Source organism: Nothoprocta perdicaria, unplaced genomic scaffold (assembly GCF_003342845.1).
Source record: "Nothoprocta perdicaria isolate Ctin4 unplaced genomic scaffold, notPer1 scaffold_44, whole genome shotgun sequence".
NCBI classification, from domain to species: domain Eukaryota; kingdom Metazoa; phylum Chordata; class Aves; order Tinamiformes; family Tinamidae; genus Nothoprocta; species Nothoprocta perdicaria.
The window spans coordinates 293,595-316,764 of NW_020455688.1; the positions used below are offsets into that span (position 1 = coordinate 293,595).

The following is a 23,170-nucleotide window of genomic DNA, read 5'->3' on the forward strand; positions in this document are numbered from 1 at the left end:
AGAGCTTATTCATTTATTTATTTTAACCCAAAGAGTTTATATTTATCTGTGTTGTTTGCATCATCAGGAAATTTGGGGTATGGATTTTTTTCTTGTGGTTCTTACGGTGCCTTTTCAGCAATTCAATCTAGCAGCTATCAAGCATCAAATGACTTTGAAAATGATTGCCAGGAACCTGAACAGCAGGGAAGAATAATTAATCATTCCCTTTTATAATATCACCCTCTGGACTATGGGCAAAGCCCTTCTCACATATTAAGGGAACCCAAAAATCTTAAAAGGAGATAAAAGAAGATTTTATCTGCATAGTCAGAACTTTGAAGGCTTTAGATTTTCATGCCTGATGTGATGTCAAATCAGTGGGCTAGAACATTTCTGAAGAAAATGCATTCTATCAATCACAGCAAAGCATCTCTGCACCTTATTAGTGACATGAGCAGTAGAGAACTTTTTAAACCTGGTAAGTCTCACTATACTGATCTATGCTGCCTCCAGTTTGATTTCTACCAAAGTCTCAAAAGCCTGAACTTAAATGAGATCGTGCTTTTAATTCAGAATGAGTGGAGCATGAAAAAGACAGATGAAAGCTTGCTGGAGCAGCAGCAGCAAACATGACCCTTTTGCAGCAGGGACACACAACCACAGCTCCTTCCAGCTAATGCTGCAACTGCATTTCAGGGACTTGCCCCATCTCCCTTACATCCTGCTAAATCCATGCTAAAAATATATATTACAATAAAAATAATTACGTTAGCATTTCGCTCCCAGTAATATTACCAACATGCACAGGTGAATTCAGCAGTAATGTGAATCCTATGTCATCCTATCACCACTTCTGCACAAAACAGGCTGCCACACGTGCACTATGTGTGCACCAAGGCCACCACTTCATATTAAAGATGGAGAAGTCAGCAAGCTCAAACACTATGGGACTGCTTTGTTTTAAATTCTCCTTGCCCTTCTCCCTTCACAGATGTAAGCTAAGTAGGAGGTGGAAGACGCACTGTCTCCAATACGTATTTCTAACAGTTTTTGAGAAAACCTTTTGCTGTTCAACAAGTTTATACAAGAGTTAGTAACGTCAGTAATGACAAGGTGAAGAATTCAACTGGGTTTGTGTTTAAAAAGATGAACTTTTTTATCCTCCATCAAAATAATAGATGACTACTTACTATCATCTTAACAAAAATACAGAATTAATATGCAGTAACTATTCAACACAGAACTAAAAATTACAGATTTGTCCAAAAAAATACGATGAACTAAAGTAAGAACTCAAATATCACTTTCCCATTTCTCCTAACTCCAGTACTGGGCCTTGGCCTCAACCGATCAGCTGGAGCTTAGGAAAGCTCCTATTGAAGTTTTATATTTAGATTTCAAATTCTGACCAAATCTTGAAATACATTCAGTCTGTCAAGACACAGCAATATAATTTTGTATGCTGAATAACTCTTGCTGAATGTCTAGACTTAGTTACTGTGAAATAGATTGGGATCTTTTCCAATCTGTTTAAATTTATAACATCTGTAAAATTATTTAATATATTCTTAGATCATTATTCCTTAAATTAAATCTATATTTATTCAGTGTCTAGCATTCTCCTCATTAAGTCTGTAGAAAATGACACTATGAAATAAATAAAAAACACTTTCTAAATTCACTTGTCATTTTCTCTTAGCCAATTCTGTCATTGTGGTTTGCATTCGTCACATCACTTTCAGCTGAATTAGTTTCAGTCTAATTTGTTGACAAATTGATACTCTGGTATTGCTTTTCTATAGTGCCTTCAGGCATAAATGTATTTTTATCCTTAGGCTCAATTTGTTAACACATACAACTTTAGTGAAGACAAAGTATGATAATTCTGCAATTAAGAAAAACTCAATATTTACTCTGAAAATGAAATAATTCTGATGAAACCATTCAAGATACAACACGAACATTCTGTAGCAAAGATGAAGTCTAGACTTCAAATGGAATTTCAGTGGAATTTGTAAGGATCAATCACCTCTATCTCCCCAAATAGAAAGCAGTTCCACGCATTTTTATTTTAATGGGTGCTAATTGAAATATCATAGTAAATTATAACATTATGTTCTGCTTCAGTGTGCAAATCATAGTTGGAATGGAAGGTGATACAAACAGATAAGAGAACCGATATGTTGAAAAAGCATTGGTCTTTACCAAAATAGATAGCACAGACAGTGTTTTCTGCTTTGGATTATTTGTTAATTTATTTTTACATGAAGGGAGATAAGGACCTTTAAAGTTTTTCAGTCTTAAAATGTCTGCTTGTTATTTCTTTTCTCTATTGGAAGAAAGTTTTACGCAGTTTTGCTCCCATGTATTAGGGGCTCGGAAGGTAGAAACTATTACAGAAACCAATGTATAAAACATATTAAAAAACATGTCTTTTAAAAATAAGGAATATGGTAGTATACAGATGTATTCTATATTAAGATAGATATATATAAAATATATATAAATATATATATAAAATATATATATCTAAAATATATAAAATCCCCAGTTCTATTTTTTTCATTTAATTTTCAGCCAATAACTTTTTATTCAGTATTAGTAATGATATGTATTAGTCTCATTTATAAAATGGGAAGAGTAAAATTTTTACATCTTGGTAAAATGTTCTGCAAATCATACTTGAATAGTTCTGCATACATGCAAACATTCTTATTTGTGAAGTCTTCAATTTATATTTTACTGATTCTTACTAAGCCCAAGTAAATATTCTTTTAATAGAAATTCTCTCCATGTACGATTTAATTGTAGGCAGCTGCATAAACTAAAAACAGAGCTGAACATTTATCAAGTAGCTAAGTCAAAAATGAAATATTATTCTTGCTCACTTAAAGTAATCCAAAGACCCAGAGAATTATCAAAAAATGTTCTGTATGGATGAGTGAACAAAAATGAGTCATTATTCTGTGTGCGTCCCAACAGTTTATCACACAAATAATATCTTCATCCACATTGTATTTTATGCAAATATTTTTCAACTCATTATTTCTTCTAGAATAAGTGAACTAGAATTCTATTTCTCGTATGATATAAAGGTGATTTTCAGATGTGATATGAACTATTTAATCACTCCAACATTGCACCTAAATGTAATTAGAAAACTGTGCCAAAAATATCTTTTAAAGTTTAGCAAAACTTATTTAAATAAAATCATGGATGCAATGACTAGATTTGTTAGAGATTGTCAAGAGCACTCTATCCTTGAATAGTTTTTTTTTTTTGTCTTTGTGCAATATTATTTCAAAAATTGGAAAAATATAGCTTCCAACCAAATTAATTTTAAGCTACTGATTTATGAATTCTAGTACCATATGACATTTTCATAAATTAGGATTCACTGTGCTGCTTGCACACTAAATGACATGTTTTGTGAACAGTACCGATTTGCTAAAAGCAGTTGCCCCTGCATGTTTTGCAGTTGAACACAACAAAACTGTCAGTTTTCTGTGCCTTTGTACAACATGTTTTTTTAAATTTTTTAAAAACATATCATCACCCTGCAATATTTTGATATCTTGATCATATCACCCTGGTATTGTGGGGAAAGAACATATATTATATATAGGTGATATCAGTTGTAACAATATGACTACTAGTTTGTTTTTTTAAGAGCAATAACAACAAAACTGTCTTCGAATTTGTAGTTCATATTCAAAGCAAGATTCTACAATTGTATCAGCACTAAGGAAATCTCTCTGTGTTTTTTTAATTCTTATATTAAGTATAAACCAGCAAAAATAATAAATAAGACATTATAGCCAAGACAGAAACACCTGGCATATCCTGAAATACTGTAAAAGGAGATATTTACTTGATGCCACAAGTTTAGAGAGGGATGCATGCATAATTTCAGGTTTGTAGCTTATTTCAAGAACATCAAAACAACAGTGCTATAAAATACAGCATCAGTAACCACTGGAACATTTTGTCCTTTCTAGAGTTTCAAAACATACATCTTAAAAAAAAAAAAATCACTATTCCTATTCACTACACCAAAACATTGATCCCTAAAGATCATACCCCCTTAATGCTTTAGGAACTCATCAGAATATACAGACCTCAGAAATGAAATCTAAAACACTGTCCATAAAGAAATGTCCTTTAAAACCACAATGATTAGACTTCATTCAGTCTAGGTCAGCCTCATGCACTCTGCAAGTTGCATTTGCTATTCATTTTTATTGCTACATCTATTTATTGCGCGTCAATTCATTTGGGAAGGATGACTTTGGACAAAAACAATCAAGTAAAGGACATTAAGCGATATTAAACATGTTTCAGCAATTAAAATAACAACATTAATGAAGACAATAGAGAAAAAATACTTTATCTAGCACAAATTTCATTAAGCATTTTCCATTTAAAAATTGAGAATGAATTCCTGGGGCAAATAGGAAAGGATGACCAATGATGCTGCAAGGTTAATGGGATCAATCTAATCACACGCCACAATATGCATGTTTCTGGGAGTATCACGAAATAAAGTTCTGGCAAAACAGCTGAACTTTACAGATATATGTAATACTAGAGAGTCAGCTTTAGCTAGCTTTTTTTAGCATGAAAGTGTTAGGTATGGTGAGGTTTTGAGAAAGAAAATATTGGTAAATAATGTTACTGGAACAATCCCAAGAGGTTCTTAAATTCATATAGCTCTCCTTGTATTATGTCTTTTGTAATCCTTTCTATTCCCTTCCTCAAGAAATTCTGTTTCTGAAGAAGCTATTAAGGCAATTATTCAGGGATAAAGTGGTATGTTGGTTATACCTTTTCTAAGTCACACTTTTACAACGATTATTTAATTGGTCTCTACACAAAGTGAATAGTAATAGCAGAATTTAAAACAAATCAATAAAATACATTAAATCAATTCTTGGCTAAAGTATACAAAACACATTATTTGATCTATCAAAATAATCCTAAATAAAATAAAAATACACTCAAAGAAAATTCCCTATAGTGTTCACTCGATTTCAGTAGAAGAACAAAATTAATCTTTTTTTTATTAATTTAATTTTGAAAAGTTAAAACTAACATTATCAGAAGTAGAGATTAGGCATCTGATTATTTCTTATAGGTTTGAGAAATCATCTTCCTATGACTAAAATGCATATATATTCTACTAAAAACTCATATTTCTTTAAACTCACAAGAAGAAAAAAGAAAACATATTTAGAGCTGAAGTAGCTATTTTATTTTTTCTTTGGGCTAAAGCACAACATGTCTTATACACTAAGTATTTCTAACAAGACAATTCCTCTTTGGTACTACTTCAAGCATTAATAGCTTGCTTGAAATTAAAAGACAAATGGCATGCATTAATAGCTTGCTTGAAATTAAAAGACAAATGGCATGCAGTCTAACCCATATATTCTAGTTTAATATTAAAATTTTGAGAAAATAATTTGTGGGGCTAAGTTGGTATTTCTAAGGCTGCAGGATGAAATGCTTGCCACGTTCTTACAATACATGACAATACAATGAATGCCTTCAAAAAGCAGCAGGGAATAAAACGCCAGTAATGCTAGAAATCAAGTTCTTCATGGCTAGACAGTTTTTCATGCTCACAGTATTTTTGTCTTTACCTGTTTTGATGTGGTCATAGGAAAGTCACTGGTAGCCTCCATGCCTGGAGGAGTGAGACTGTAGGATCCGCGTCTACACAGGCTTATCACAGTTCTTAGAGAGATGAGGGGCAAGAAATCCTCTGCTCAAAGGCTACCCTGTTCAAAAGAGCGGGCTAGTCTAAAAGCATCAAACTGAAGTCAAATCCCATCAGATCTCAGTTTACTTTGATTGTCAGCTTCAGGGCTTCTGGCCTGGTATTCAAAGCATTTCAGGCTAGCTTGGTTTGATTTTGACCCAGCACTGAGTCTGAACTCGAGACATTTGTGATTCCCAGCAACAACACAGGCCACACAACCTGGGAGGACGTATCCAGGTCATCACATCTCAGTCCTTGGAGGCTTTCAAGACCCGACTGAAGGAAGCCCTGAATAACCTGGCCTGACCTCAGAGCTGACCCTGCTTCAAGGGACCAGGGACCTCCTAGAATTCTGTCCATCCTGAATTATTCTAGGAACTAGAAATGCTAAAAGGTTATCTATAGAATAAATGTAAAAATACATATGTATATTAAATGTGTGGAGAAAAATAAAAGTTTTAGTTTCCTTCCCTTGTTAAAACATATATTAAAAGATACAAAATAACCATAGAATTATATCAAAACACTTCCCAAACTGACAAACCAGGTAAGCAAGAAAATAAAAATGACCTATTCAAGAATAAAAAAGTATTATGTTTAAAAAATTGTCTCCAAAAACTTAAGAAACTCATGAACACAGAGTACTTGTAACAGGGTACGATACCTTCAATAAATATCTTCCATGGAAGTTACCTTGTACCTCAGAAAGGAGACAAATAATTCTGCTAAAAATAAATTTTACCCTGTTGAAAAGACTAGTGAAAAACGCTGCTTGTTTCTCAGAAGTCTATGAATTAGTAGAGAATTGATATATGGGGATTTAAATTTATAACCATATCAATAATAAATATATCAATAATAAACATAAAGATTGTAAGGAGTAGAGATTTTAGACCATTTTATTTTTGACAGCTTCTTTTTGTATGACATATACACATAAACATTAGAAAGTATGGTCAGTTTTGCTTAATGAGGAGGTGTATATATCTACAGTAAAGCAAGAAAGCAAGAAAACATAAGTGCAAGTTAAATGGACACAACTGAGTTGGTAATGCTGTTAGCACAAAATGACTGCTCAAATTATATTTGCCTGAAATTACTGATAAGCAACAAAGATACTTGGATAAACACACTTAAGTCACTTAATTGAATGTAGGAAGATGTGAAATATTGGAGTAGCCAGGTGGTATGACACTGTCATATCTCATATTTTAAGGCTAGTGAGTGATTGGTACGTTAGTGACAACATGATTAATGTAAGCCAGAAAGAGCAGATAGAAGATGTGATCATGAAGTTTCTAGCATAGCTGCAAAGTTTCTGAAAGAAAAGAGTTTGGTAGCGTAGGAGAGACAGGCCAGAAGGGAAGGAGCTGTTGGGCATAGGGAAACCGAAACAAGGACTCATTCTATTTATGCAAAATAGGTTGCTATTACCTTCAAACAAAAGCTGGAACTTGTGGGGCTTCGCAACTAGAACACAAGCTATACAGCCCTGTATAACTATCCTCCTAAGTATACTCCAATGGTGACAAACCTTTGCTTGACTGAAAAGAAACAAAAACAAAAAGAAACAAACAAAAAAACCCAAAGCAAACAAAAAACAAACAAACAAACAAAAAAACAGTCTAAGCAGTCACTTCAGAGACAGATAAAATTGCTGGCAGCAGATATACAATGACCAATCTCTTAATAACCCAAGAGCCTCCAAAACGGTAAAGCTTCACACGTCATGTCCTAAAGGGACATGATTAGAAAGATGGCTAGATTGATTAGATATTCATGACCAAATACAACTTACATTTAACTAGAAATTCCATCAGGTATGAAGCAGACGTGTCGGCTGGCTGGTAGGATCAGTCAGCCCCTGCAATGCAAGAAGGCTCTGAGGCTCTCAGGAGATAAGCTGAGGTTACAGCTCAGGGAAGACTGAACAGAGTGATAAACCGTCAGATTAGCCACAGTTGGTGCAAGGAGGAAAAGAAAGAAAAGAGAAAAAAAAATAAAAAAATAAAAAGAGAGAATTTATCTCAATAGTAAAGGAAATTGGAAAACTGGAGAGTACCTTTCTTCTAAATAAACTGCCTGTATCAGTTAAATGTAACAACTACTTGTTAACTGTCTGTCCCTGAATTAAAGAAATGCAAACCTACAGCTGGACAAAATTCATTTTAGAGATATAATTTTTGTAAAAATAGCATGTGTATTATATTTGCTTCTATTCTATGAATCTATGATTTTACCTAGTGATATTTCTACTCATATCACAGATACTTAGTTTACTCTTCTGTAATTTTCTGCAAAGCCCTCTTGTCTCTGAGCAAGTGACCTGGCCTGCTGTGACTGCACGACATCCAGTGGCTGATGAAGCCGTAACGCAGAAACTCGGGCTCTCAGGGCAGCCCCGGGGCCTGAGCAGGATCCAGAGCCCCGAGAACGCCACCGGGCACTGGTTGCTGGCCTCCACCTCCAGATGGGTCCTGGTCACTACTGGATGCAGGAAGTGACAAAGGATCATCTACGTGCCCATCAAGGAGTCTGTTGCACAGTTTTGTTTACCTGCAAGAATTCAGAACCTGTCTCTGCACATTGTAATAGCAATTTAGCAATAAAATGATATGGCCATTAATAGGGATGAGCCACAAGCTTGATACTGAGTTTGCAAGGCCTCAGAGGACTGAGGCCTTGTCCTGTCTGAACTTTTCTTCTGTCTAATGCCAATTTGGTTAGTTTTATCACTGCATAGTACAATCATAGTTTTACACAGATAGCAATAACAACCAATTACTCCATGTAGAATGTGATGTTTGATGTACTCTAAATGATGTAGCACAGAGAAGTACAAACTTGTTATGACAGCAGCACCCTTGCAAAGAACGTTGGATGCAGTACATAGGAATACAAGCCAGGGATGGTAGAAAATGGAGACTCCGCACCTGGAACATTAGCACAGGGATTATGTGTGGCTCAGCCCAATAAAAAAGGCTTAAAAAAAATAACAAACAAAAGTTTGAAGAGAGCTACAGGTTAGAGCTCCAGCCCCATCTTCCTCCTCGGCAACTGGGGATCTGGCATCATGATGGGCAACAAATCTTGTGTACTGGCTATGAGATTCATGTTTATGCTTTGATTCAACTATAGAGTGCAATTGCTGTACTCTGCTAAGCAGAATTTGTACCTGCATTGCGATGTAAGTGCATTGCTGTATCACTCTGCTAAATCAAAATCCAAAGCAATTACGTATAAATTCCAGTTAGCAAATTTTGTATTAACATTAAACCTTCCACACATCTAAAAAACACCTAAATATCTAAAAAGATCTTGATCAAAAAGTGATGGACTCCAAGAGACAACACATTCATATAAAATAAAAGAGAAAAAAAAAACCCTCATCAGTTTTGCTAAGTAGCATTAACAGACCAGAAACCTATTTGTCAAATCTATTCTAGGCATCACCAAAAAAAAAGGAAAAAGAAAAAAGAGAACTTGCATAAAGATTCAGAAAAAGTAGCTGTGAAGATCTATATTAGGTGTCCCATTTAATTAAAATGGTCAACATGGGAAATAGCAACTTTCTGGAGAACTTATGTGTGTGATCAATCTGTCATCACTGGCTGATCAGCTGGCAGACAATATCTCATTACAGAATATGAGGGGACATGTAATTGTTGGTGGTAGTCCATCAAAGGCCTTGAAAGCAAAGTTTTCCCTGATGCTATAGAGAAAAGGGAACCGAAAAGGGTGCAAAGCAAGAAGAGAATGATGGGCTGAAGAATGATCTTTACAGCTTCTATGCAGTCTGAATGAATATAAATGAAGCAAAGATGCATTTGTCAAAGCCAAAGAAAAGGACATTGCAGTAATAAAGACACTGGATGATGACAGCATGGGTAAAGATGTCTGTTAGACAGACAAGAATGCCTGTATCTTAGAATCATGAAGAAAAAAGAATCTGCAACACAGATTCCTTACTATAACATCTTGAATATATTTTTATAGATTAGTTATGTCAATGAAATGATAACTTACTCAAGCTGAAAGTTTGAACTAAATCTCTAATGTCTAACAGTTAAATCAATGAAGTCCAACATTACTATCAGCTTATGTTCAGTATGACAATTGAATCTAGTCCCTAATGTTTTATTTCTTTATGAATCTTTTCAATGTCTTGTACATTAAACTACTGCATTCAGCAGCTATATTTTCTATTAATATTTTAATTCTAAATATGCTCAAAATCACGCTTGAATGTTTTATCACTTAACAGCATTAATCATTCAAATCCCTCTCATGAATCCAGCAAAATTTGGGAATTATAGCCATAGTTGAGAAAATTACTAACACTAAGTCAAAGTCTAAGGCATGTTGATGAATAAGATGGTCCTCATTACTTGTATCTTTGATTACTGAAGCTTAGATAGTAAAAATTAAAGAAATTTCACGTTTTGCATTCATATCATAAACCAAGCTTAACCACATTTAAGGAATATTGGATTTTTATCTGTATTAAACTTAACAATTTTTCTCTTTTTTAAGATGATATCAGTTTTCGACTCTGCAGCACAGAACATTTTATACCATCAAGAGAAATATTGTAAGCCAAGAATGACCTTGATATCTTGCTGCTCAGTCCCAAAGAACATCATATTGGTGAATAATGGAAAAAAATGAGTCATGAGTCATGACTAGTGGTCATTTACTGTCTGCCTTGTATATTGTCCTCTCCACTCTCCGCATATGTGAAGTAGCTAATAACAAGGGGGGGAGTAGAGCTGTGTTTAAGCAGTGTAAATATACAGTGGTTAAGTCCACAGAAAGTGGACTTAAGTCCACTCATTTCCATTGTTAGTACCAAACAAATGGTACTATTTTAATTATAGTTAGAAATTTTTAATAGTAACATTCGTTTCCACAATATCAACCTTTGCATTATAATTGACTTGAAAATACTACAGATATCAACCTGAAAACATAAAATATCTTCAATAATTTAATATATTTTCATTGTTATCAAAAGTCACAACTAAGAAATTTCTAAAATACATGCAATATATTTGTCTTCAGGCATTACATATCAAATTTCAAATTGGGATCAAACTTACTAGAAAAAAGTTATGATCACAGAATCATCAGAAAAGACCTTCAGCATCATCAAATCAAAACATAAACCCATCACCACTATACCTTTTAAACCATGTCCCTAAACGTCTCATTTACACGTTTCTTGAATATAGCTGAGCCTGTGACTCCACCATTTCCCTGGACAGCCTGCCTGTTCCAATGCTTCACCACTCTTTCCTTGTAGAAATTCTTTCTAATATCTAACCTGAACCTCCTTTGGTGCAACTTGAGGCCATTTCTTCTTGTTCTAATGCCTTTATGGAGCAGGGCAGAAGATAAGCAACCATAAGGTATCATCAAAACAAAGCCTAATGATTCTCTCCTCCCCATCAAGTCTTAAAATCAAATGCTTTCACTTGGGACACTACATTATGAAAGAGTTGTCCTTCATTCTCTAGTGTATTGAATTTTATGATAATGAAACAAGAACAACTAAATAGGACATGGACAAGTGGCATGAAATAAGTCAAAAGGCTTCAATTTTACAAGGCAGATGCACAGAACAATGTCTAAAAACAGTGTACTCGGTTGCAAAATGCTCAAGACTTCACATGAAACATCTGTTCACAAGTCTATTGCCAAAACTTACACTCACCTGCAAACATCTTGTTTCACACCCCACAATGATTTCTTATATTTGACCAAACAGACAGCAGAAAGAACAAAATCTGGTTCAAAAAGATTAAAATGAACATAAACAACTTATACCATGAGTTGACGACCAACTTATCGTGAGAAAGTTAATCTGTTAAATTCTTTCCAGTATTAGCTATATGGGAATAGTATCCAAGTTTTTTTTCTGATTGTACATACATGATTATTTATTTAAACATTTTTGAGCCTTAGCTATAGGGATTTTCTAGACAGCAGGGTAAATTGTAGCAAACCAAAATGAAGCTGGAACACAAAAGACTATCCTTGAGAAAAGGCCAGCACTTTGCTAGGAAACAAAGAGGTTTTTTTGTCAAGGAAAATGGTCTGTGGAACCATATGTATTTATGTGTACTCTGGGCTGGGTGCCTTTGCTAAAGCCTCTGCTCCGTAAGCAAGTGGAGCCTTTTCCATCATCTTGAATCAGGGCAGGGTATAATAAAAGCCACTAGTGGGGGTACATAAGAGGATTCTCATATATAATCAATATAACTAAGAAAATAAAGATATTGGTATACATTTGAGGGTCTGGGAGGGTATTTTTCCAAATCAAAACTTTTAAATTTTCTGACAGGAGTTTTCAGTTTAAAAGTGATGTTCCTCCAACAATATTATGAGAGGTGAAGAATTAAGAAACAGCTTACAGGTATTTTCTTATTTGTCAAATATAAATAAATATATAAAAATGCACATACTTTGCTACATTTTTATTTATTCAAAACTCAAAAATGGACAGATTTGAAAAAGTGATGGGCAATAAAACTGTAACACTGATGACTGTTAAATATGTGTCACAGCTAATGGCACACAGTAATGATTGTGGGAAACTTAAACTTAGGAGATCCACTGATTAAGTTGCCTGTTTTGAGACAAAAATACACATAAACATATTCAGAATACATTTTAGGCAATCAGTGGCCTAAAATTGTAATATTTTCTGTTACATTTGATTGAAGGTATCACAAAATCCAAGTTCACTGCTGCACAGTTTTGCACAACTGTAAACAGAATGCAGAAAATGGAAGAACTGTACAAAAGTCTCTGAAAAGCTATAAAGCCTGTCTGCATCAGGCTGATTTACTACTCATATCGATCACTACTTTTAAGCAAGTGACACTATAAATGCTGCTCTTGCTGCTCTCCTGCAGAGACACACGTAATGGACAGGCTTTTTTGCAGTCTCTGAACGTCTCACCTTTAAATTTCATGATGATAAACAAGCAGGCTTTTTTCATGTATGTTGCCAGAAGGAATATAGAATTTCTATATGAATTATGACCTGTTCCATTTAACTTATGTGTCCACAGTTTTGAACAACTCTAATCACACAGAAAAGCTCTAATAACCAATCTCTATTTCTCTCTCTCTCTTTTTTTTTTTAATTCTAGGCATTCTTTCCTTGTTGATGAGAAATACCTAAACAGCAGCCTGCCCCTGCAATGTATTCCTGTTACTGGCACTGACAAAACTTATCCTTTACGAGCTTGAGCATTTAAAGCAATTTAAAAACATTAATCACATTTCAATTCAGTAAAATGGTAATGGAGAATACTTCATATCAATAAAGGTCAAGCCATATTTAGGAGAACAATTCAATGTTCAGCTGTACTGATGTCATCCAGACTGTACCACTTTTCATCTGCCTCAAGAAAAAAATATTATGTATGCAGGGTAGAACAATGTGAAATGATTAATGATTACTGATGAGCAGACTTCAAAAGGTTTGGAAGTAGTTTGATATGATTAGACTGAATTCTCTCTCTCTCTCATTTTTTTTTTGTTAGCTAATGTGCATGCAATCTGGTAAGTGAAAAACGCAGTAGTTGAAATTTAGAAAAAACAATAAACAGTAAAAACTTTCAAATAAGTGTGTGAAACTCATTTCAAGAAGTGCTTATCCAAATATATAAGTTCAAAAGTAGTCATGCTAAAGTGTATATACAAAAGGATTGTATTATAGAATTTCTGATATGGCCTCTTGCAGTAAAAGAGAGAGAGTATTGTGCAAATAGCACCTCATATCTCTTCGTTCTGCCTGCAACTCACTGGTACAGGTGGAAACTTAAAATACATTTCTGTTTCAGTCTTTTCAGGCTTAAGGAAGACCAACGTCTTCCTTAAAGTTCATTTTTATATTAATATGTACATATAGGACATGGGACCAAGAATGTCACATCTAAACTTGTGTTCCATTAAGTGCTTCATAAACACAGAATATATTTATGCATGAAGGTGATATAATTTGAAGACCTAAACATCACAAATGACTATATCAAAAATATAAGGAAATGGACAAAGCTATTAAAGATACATTTTGGCTTACATGGCATAATTTGCTAATCAAAGTCCAGTGCCAAGGAGAACTAAAAATTTATCTATCTTAAATAAAACACAAGTACTTCATAAAGAAGGAATTGTTATGCCTCACAAAATGAGGTATGAAATAGCCCATGAGAATTCACAGGGTAATTCTGGATTCAAGCAAGCAGACTTTCTTAATCTCATCCTTTTTATTTTTATTTAATTAGAACCTTAGTCAGCCTTCACCTACTCATAGACTTCAGAGGAGTCTACTAATTTAAAACAAAAAGACATTTTTCTTCCAGGGTATCTGCACCTGGACTATCATATAACATCTAAATTTATCAAAAAAATGCAGAAGGAGTTTTTAACTACAAAAATATAAGGGATTGTATTCTTGGCTGCTGTTTTCCCCAGGATAAATAAGACATTGAATGAATGAAAGAATGTAGGGGATAAAATTAGGTATCCTGTGTCTGCATACAAATTAGTTCACTTTGCTAGAGAAATATAAATGACCTGAATACAATTTACCTAATACAGAATTCATTGGAAGAGGAGTACTCCTACTTTTCCATTAGTATCAACAGCAGAAGGGGTTAGCAAAAAGTTGGCTTGCCCTGAAGGAGATGTCTTTCTGTCTTCTCATTTAAATTTATTTACTCTTATAAATGCAAATTTGAAAAGATTTCTTTACCATTCCTCATTGCAATCACTTTACTTATCAAAAAACAGAAAAGCAATTTGGCACTTCTGATCTTCACCAACGGCAGCTGTAAGCAAATCAGCTTTTGGAAGCGCTCTGGAAGACACATGTGGCTACAATTTCTGAAAGCCTGTCTTGCAATTACAGAAACTTAAAGATTTTTTTTTTTTTCCTTCTAACCACAAAATATCAAGGGTATCGGGCTGGTGGGCAGGACTGGTATTGAAGTATGGTTGAAATGCTTTGTATGGCATGGACGTACTGTGTCTATCACAAATAACAAGACTCACAATAGTCATTTTGCAAAGGACCTAGGTTTGAGAATTCAAGGTATCAAATCGCGATAAAGTTACAAGAAAGTTGCAGGAAATCCTTTCCAAGAAGAACACAAATTATATATACTATGTAGAGTTTCGTACACTATTACAAACAAAAAGCCAGAATCGGAAATTACAGATAGAACCTTCTAGTTGAAGGAACCTATACAGGAAGTTATTTGCACAATATTTTATAGGTTTGCCTTGGATATCTAGTATTCAGTCACAACTATTTGCATGCCTGTGTGGCAATGACTGAGCAGACGGAAGAAGTTAGGGGTAAACAGGCAGATCAGTAACTTTTTTCTCCTCCCTCCCCCTAGTAACTGCAAGTTGCTGGTCAAATCAGATGAGCTGCCATGAAAAGGTTACTGGAAAAAGCTAATTTAATCTAGAAGAAGACATACATGTCCTGGTGAAACATCAACCTGATTTGACAGGGCAAATTCAAGCTTACAAAAAGACAAACAGGTGGAATGACTTTAAAAAAAAAAATAGTTCTCATTAAAACTGATCTTCAGGAAGAAGTGAATGCCATGCAGGAATAACTAATTACTGCAACATGCTCTTCAGTCATCCCTCTCCATCTGCTGAGACACAAAATTCTCACTGGAGGTAAAGACAGCACAGCGCTATTGGGAAGAAATCTTTCATCTTTCATCTGTGTCTTGCTCAAGACACAGACTCCTTCCTCAAACCAACTTCATTAACCTTTTTGTCGCTAGTGAAAAGCACAGAGCTGTTTTCCAATCGAACAGATTATATGACATAAAATCATCAGGTGCTGTTTTAAAGGTGAAAATAATTCACACTTTCTGAACAGAATTCGTTTTCTGTTATTATTTATATATAAATGATCCGTATTTAAAGAAGCTGTTACTTTCATTGCTCAGTATTTAGGACTAGAAGAAACGGCCACAAACTGAGGCATCGGAAGTTCCACAGGAACTTAAGGAAACACTTGACAGTGAGGGTGACACAGCCCAGGAACAGGCTGCCCAGAGAGGTTGTGGAGTCTCCTCCTTTGCAGATCTTTAAAACCTGCTTGGATGCAGCCCTGTGCCACATCCTCTAGGTGACCCTGCATGAGCAGGGGGGTTGGACTAGATGACCTCTGAGGTCCCTTCCAACCTTAAGCATTCCATGATTCTATTTCACCTAATTTCATCTAATTACTCAGTATTCCACCTAATAGTTTCATCAGAATTCAAATTACAATTTAAAATACATAATTTAGCTCTATTGAAACTTTTAACCAAAATTACAGAAATGTATAAATATCTCTTTTATAATTTGTATCAAATGAACATTTGAAATTTAATAGCTAATATTGCCCATTTTTTTGAATCTTTAACAAACTACTTCCTCAAATTTCTATTTGGATCTTTAACAACATCCTAAACAGATTTTAATTTAAAACGTAAGCAGGCAAAATCTTCTGTTAAAATCAGACATATGTCTATAAATTCAACACAAAACCATTACATATTTTCAATATCAGTATGTAACATGCTTCAGTGCTTTTACTGTCATATTTCATTGACAGTACGAAGCACATCAGACAATAAGTCTATATGAAAGATATTAGCATAGAATATTTATTTTCCAATAACAGGTCTTGAGTCAGCAAGGGATTACTAATTTGTTTAACTTCATATACTGCAAATAGTTCCACTTAAGTAGAACTGAAAGCAAATCAAATTAAGAGCGTACCTGAACTGCAGTATCAAGGTTAGAGTTAAAATATTCAATAGTGTTCCAAAGATGAACTATGATTACCAATACAGCTACTTCCATTATGTTTTTTATTGTTTTTAAGATGTTAAAAATAAGAAAATCAGTATTTCTTGTACATTGGTTTCTTCCTCTACCTACTTGCCTATGTTCCTCACCATCACTTTCACCTTAAACAAGTGTATAAGGAAAAAAAAGTCATGTACACACACACACACACACAAGTTTCTGTATTAATTATCATGAACAGTTGAACATTTAGTATATAAGTCTATAACTAATATGCTCATATGAAGAAAAATAAATATCAAATATTTTCCCTGATAGCATACATTACATTGTTCATCTATCTAAAACCTTAAAGGGAAATAATATAAGACCAAAAATTATTTTCCATCCCTCTCCTGCCTCTCATACTGGTAACACATATTTCATCAAATAATAATAAAATATTACATAATCAACTTCTTCAGTATAGATCTTTGATTCAAGCCCTGCTCAGTGCCCCATCTGGCAGAATATCACACTTGATGTCCCACTGAGGAAATCACTCTACCTTAAAATGCCTGTGAGATTTAAAATTCTGCTGAAAAAGATCAAACAGATGTGTAAAAGGAACAAATGCATGAGTCTTCCCAGTTTGTACTAAAGCTCCGGACCCTCAGGCTGATATTTAGGAGAAACTTGCATCATCTGTGCACCAGGCTGAGAAAGGAATACAACACTGTGCGTGCCAGAGACTGCTGGGGGATTCACAAAATAATTTACAGATCACAAAATTATGGGCCCAAGTGCAAAAACTACCAAGATTCTGAATAAAGTGAATCACACGGAAGCTGAGCACTCCAGCAGCACATTGGAAATTCCCAGTTTTCCGCTCTTTGAACCCCTATTATTTGAGCTAGCTACTTGGTAGAGACGCAATAGGCTCTAGAGCTATTATTAACAAAGGGGAAGAATACCAGATTTTATTTTGGCCTGTGGGAGACAAGTGTCATCTGGAGAATAAATAACACTTCGGTCATTTTAAAAGGTCGTGTTACACAAGACAGACTTTTGTTTCCTCAAAAGTGCATTTTTTGTGTGATAAGCAATCTGAAGTTATCTAATAAATAAATGTCTTCTGGTGTGTTCTTGATTTGCATAATTTACATTCTATTTTAGTAGCTTTTTATTTTATTTATTTTGATTTTATTTAAACCATAAAGAAATAATTAACATGAATGACCAAATCTGAACATATCTAAGCAAAATAAAGCAAACCTTCATAGTACTTTACCTATTACTATTTATATTGAATATAGTTGTCCTGTATTTGGCAGAAAGGGGAAAAATGTTATGAGCTTTGGTACAAGGAATCACCTTAAAAATGTAATGGGTACCATCACAGTGACAGGCAAGGCTACTGAAATTAAGGTTGTTTTTTGACAAAATAAGACAACAGGGTTAGGACTTAACATAAGTTTCATATGTTGTGCTGTACTCTTAGGTGTTAATTTATTGTGAGGTTGAGCACTTAAAGTGCTCTCAACAAATCATGTAATGAAGAAATATGAAGTAGACTGAATCAATGCGGATTTACACAATGGTGCATTTGTACAAGGCTATTCAAGTTCAGTTAGCTGAACAGAACATAGTCAAAGGCCATTTCCAGGAGCAGGAAATGGTGCAGACTTTGCAGCATGGTTTGCTCACAGTTGGCTTTTTTCAGGCCTTTAATTCCTTCTAAGAATTGCACAGGTACCAAAGCAGAAGTCAATCTGAAGTACCTATGTGAAAGTACTCCAGCTCGCAGACATAACTGAACTACATAAGTAGGGAAATCAGTTGCCTTTTCACTCTATTCAAACCCCACTCCAAATTACTACCTGAAATGCTCTTTGCTGAACAAATGTAAGAAAGGTTTTGAAACACAGGGGCCAGGAGCAAATACTCTTACAAGCCTTTATTTACCACTGAAAATAGGCTTCTTATTTTAAAAAGCTGCTTGTCTAGCATTTTTGAAAGAAAGAACACAGTGCTGGTCAGTGCTGGGCCCAGTGCTGTTCAACTTATTTATCAATGACCTGGACGAGGGCACGGAATGCACCCTGAGCAAGTTTGCGGATGACACCAAGCTGGGTGGAGTGGCCAACACTCCGGAGGGCTGTGCTGCCATCCAGAGGGACCTGGACAGGCTGGAGAGTTGGGCAGAGAGGAACCTCATGAGGTTCAATAAGGACAAGTGCAGGGTCCTGCACCTGGGGAGGAATAACCCCAGGCATCAGTACAGATTAGGGGTCGACCTGCTGGAAAGCACCTCCACGGAGAGGGACCTGGGAGTCCTGGTTGACACTAAGTTAACCATGAGTGAGCAGTGTGCCCTCGTGGCCAAGAAGGCCAATGGCATCCTGGCCTGCATCAGGAGGAGCGTTGCCAGCAGGTCAAGGGAGGTGATTCTGCCCCTCTACTCAGCTCTGGTGAGGCCGCACCTGGAGTACTGTGTTCAGTTCTGGGCACCCCAGTATAGGAGAGACGTGGAGCTTCTGGAGAGGGTCCAGAGAAGGGCAACCAGGATGATTAAGGGAATGGAACATCTCTCGTATGAAGAGAGGCTGAGTGAGCTGGGCCTGTTTTCTCTGGAGAAGAGGCGGCTCAGAGGTGATATGATTAATATGTATAAGTTCAGGAAGGGAGAATGCAGGGAGGAAGGGGACAGGCTGTTCTCACTGGTGGCCAGCGATAGGACGAGGGGTAATGGCCACAAGCTGGAACACAGGAAGTTCCGTCTCCAGGTGAGGAGGAACTTCTTTACTGTTAGGGTGACAGAGCAGTGGAACAGGCTGCCCAGGGAGGTTGTGGAGTCTCCTTCTCTGGAGGTCTTCAAAACCCGCCTGGATGCCACCCTGTGCCACGTGCTCTAGGTGTGCCTGCTTGAGCAGGAAGGTTGGACTAGATGATCTGTAGAGGTCCCTTCCAACCTTAAATATTCTGAAATATTCTGAAATATTCTGAAACACCATTTTGTCCGGCTGCTGTACCATTTTACAGATGTAAATTATAAATACATAACTCCAATGCAGCATTTAAGATTAAAAAAAGAAAACATCCTCAAGACACCTTTTCAGAAATTGCCTCCATAAAATATCAAAGCTTTTTTATTATAGTGTACCCAGAAACCTTCTTCTTGGTTTGAGCAGCAATTTTTCCAGAATGGACAAAGAAAACTCATCTCGTACTGCTCACAGTCAATCACTTCAGGTTTAACAGTTTTGGAACAACTCTCTCTGTCAGACATCGTCAGTCAGCGCAACTGCTACTGGCTCTCCATCGTTTCATCCCCGTTTAAACATACGACCCTGCATTTAATAAATACTACCTTGTTCTTGAAAAATACCTTCTTTTTTTTTGTATAACAAAAATGTCTTAACTTACTTGAAAGTCTTTCTCTTCCAGGATCTCTTTCCTCCACCTGACAAGGAAGGCAGCACAGACGTACAAGTGGAAGTGAGAAAAACCCTCTGGTTCAGACTGAAAAGAAAATAGCATTTCAATGTACAAAGTCACAGTTTTCATCAACATACTTAAAACCTTGTATATTTTTATGCCACTTAATACCAACTAAAAAAGTCAACTAAATCTCTTGTGGATGGATTGTATCCATCCTGAAATACTGTATTATGTAGATCAACATTAAAGCATGAATGTGTACTTCATCTCCATTAAGTGTGGTAGTTTCATTTTATATTAATAGAGCTTTTTGATTACAAATTCTGCTATGTTAGGTTATTAACATTTTCTGAACATACAACTTTGTCAATATTTGCCTAATTGAAAGCTTCTCACTAAAGAACACTCTCCTGATAAACAAAAGTTCCAGTTCTCCACCTCGTAGCACAAATAAAGCCTTTAGCAACTAAGATTTCTATACACATTTGGTCTTACTTCCAATCACCAGATATATTCACTTTAAAAAAAGTCTTACTAGAAATTATTTTTTTCATGATCATTCCAGAGAATTTAGACAAATACGAGATTCTACCTTTAAAAGACCTCATTGATTAAGTTTTTGGATTTTATTTTCTCCATCCACTTGGAATTGAAAAATCATTATGACACTAAATTATCTGTGATCGCTGTGCACTAATGCTACATAATTCTCATCTCTCATAAATCTCATTAAAATACCATTTAAAAATAATTATGAAATTAACTACAGAATTTGACAAATGCAGGGATATTTAAATGCCGATGTCTAAATAATCCATAATATCTCCTAAATATATCTTCTTAAAACACAGTAAATTTTTTTTCATATCCTAAGTCGTTTCAAAAATTGCAGCTTATTGGGAAATACACAGTATTGAACTAAAACAACATGCTCTTTCATAATATTCATAAAACTGTACAGCAAACCCCACTGCAATGGACGGTGGAGTAGGAAAGGATTTCTTCTCGCAGTATTTTCTTGTTCTCCTCCACCTTTGACTGATAAAAGTTACTTTTCTGAAGTGGAGGAGGTTGGTACAAACACCACAGTCATCCTGTCCAAACTTTTAAGAGTGAATATGAGATGCCCGTTATTTTCAGATAGGTTTTAAGTTTTAAAGTGTACTTTGAGATGAAAATAGAAATGAATTACATTGGGAAATAGAAAAAAGAATATTTTGATTATGAGATATTTTTCCTTTTCTAGGAAAACTGTGCTTGAATAACATGATAGCACAATATAAAATCTTGGGACAAACAGAACATAGTTTTAGTAAGACTCCGTCTGGAGCTTGTTTGAATCAGTCAAAGTCCAATTTACAATGTTAAACTAAATTTTACAGAATTCAATATCATGTATTTATTGCTATTCTCCTGAAATATCCACATTTTTTACTTTAGCATTGGCATTTTCCTCAGAATGGAAAGTTAATTTATGTAAAAACATAAAAATAATACCTCAAGAATATATAGTTGAAAGAAAATTGATGCTACCACTTATCATATGAAACATGACTCTGGCAGTATTTAAGAAATTTCCTGACGTCTAAAAGTGCAGAATGTCTATTTAAAGAAAACAACTATTTGGTAAACAAAGTTTACAAAGCTTGCAATACTTTCTTTCTTAAATTAAGTCTTTGATACTTATATAGCATTTTCTTAAAAAAAAAATCAATAAAATATTTAAAGTTTCCCTAAATGAAGTCTGGAAATTCTTGTTTTCTAGTTTTTCTTAGTACTGAGTTACAATCAAATTCTCACATTCTTTTATAAATTAAAAAAAAATCTTGTTAGCAGTAGCTTTTAGGTTAACATTATATGTTTATATTTCTGTGCAATTCAGAATATGGTCTTGTAAAAATGACACCTTCTTCAAGACTGGGAGGTAAGCAGGATGTAAAGTCCAATGCAGTCTTTAAACCTATCCCAAAGGTTTATGCTGTTTTTGGTGAAAAATTTCTGACACAGTAAGAACTAGCTCAATGTCTGAAAATATAGGAAAAGTTAGAATAATTTGGTGGACTACACTGTATGTTTACCTAAAGATCTACTCTAAAGAACTACTTTACGGAATGGGTAAGTGTGAAGAGGAGGGGATCAGCTCAAGCATTTGTAATTAAAGAAGGACTGTGATGGTTATGGGATGGAGGCTTGGATAGAGGTAGCAAATACAAGTGGGCTAAGACTGTTGAACAGAAAAAGAAATGAACAGAAATGCAGATGACAGCAGATAATGAATAAAACTATCTTTGTAGAGATAAAGAATAAATCTTTGTAGACAAAGAAGTAGAAAGTTGAATATTCTGCAGGTGGAAAAAAAAATCAAGACTATGTCTTTCAAGATGAGGGGATGACAGTAGAGTAAGAATCAGGCGATGAAAAAGAAAGTAGAAATAAAGTCAATAGCTAACAAACAAAATTGCCTGCATTAAGATAGAAGTTGTTAAAAGCTATAAAACATTAGCCAAAATAAACAGAAATAATACATAAAATGGGGCACACAATCCATTCTGTTGCCCCCAACCCAAAATGAATATAAACTACTTAACAATTTTAAAAGTATACTTTAAATTTGTCCAAAAGAAGGACATTACACAACATCCTTAAGGAATTCAGTTCAGCATGTCTTGGCATTTTTCCCCATTCTATAAGTCATTCTTGCCTTGTTCATTCAGAAAAGATTAATATTCAGGATATTTTATAAAATAGATTTTTTGTTATCTTTGCATAAAATAATAAGGTTTAAATTTCTTTTATTATACCATATGAGCAAGAAAGATGGACCTGAAAGGAACATTTATTTTCCTCCAGTGCCAGTATTAATACACACGAATCCTCCATTTTCCATCCCACTCAGAGGAAAAGGGACAGTGACCAAAGGAATCTGTCTAGACATTGCTTTCAAAGTCAATTTTCAGTAATGCCTCAAAATTGTTTATTTTGCTCTCTATTACAGTGACTCACAAAACTATATTACAAAACAGTCAAATAAGATAATCATAGTGTTCCTTTTCTGACAATAATTTAAAATTCTGAATATAAGCCCAAGAATTTAGTTTATTATCACAGTCATAAACTTTCACAGCCAGAAGGTCAAAAAAAAAAAAAAAGTTTAAAAAATATAAAAGCAAA

At 34.8% G+C, this 23,170-nt stretch overlaps 1 protein-coding gene across 1 annotated transcript in view; it reads right to left on the reverse strand.

Moving 5' to 3' along the window:
* Nucleotides 1–23,170, reverse strand: part of TBC1D22A (TBC1 domain family member 22A) — a 148,855-nt gene that overhangs the window by 19,829 nt on the left and 105,856 nt on the right. The window contains exon 12 of the mRNA XM_026046430.1: nt 19,985–20,080. Coding sequence (XP_025902215.1) covers nt 19,985–20,080 — 96 coding nt within the window. The remainder of the gene's footprint in view (nt 1–19,984; nt 20,081–23,170) is intronic.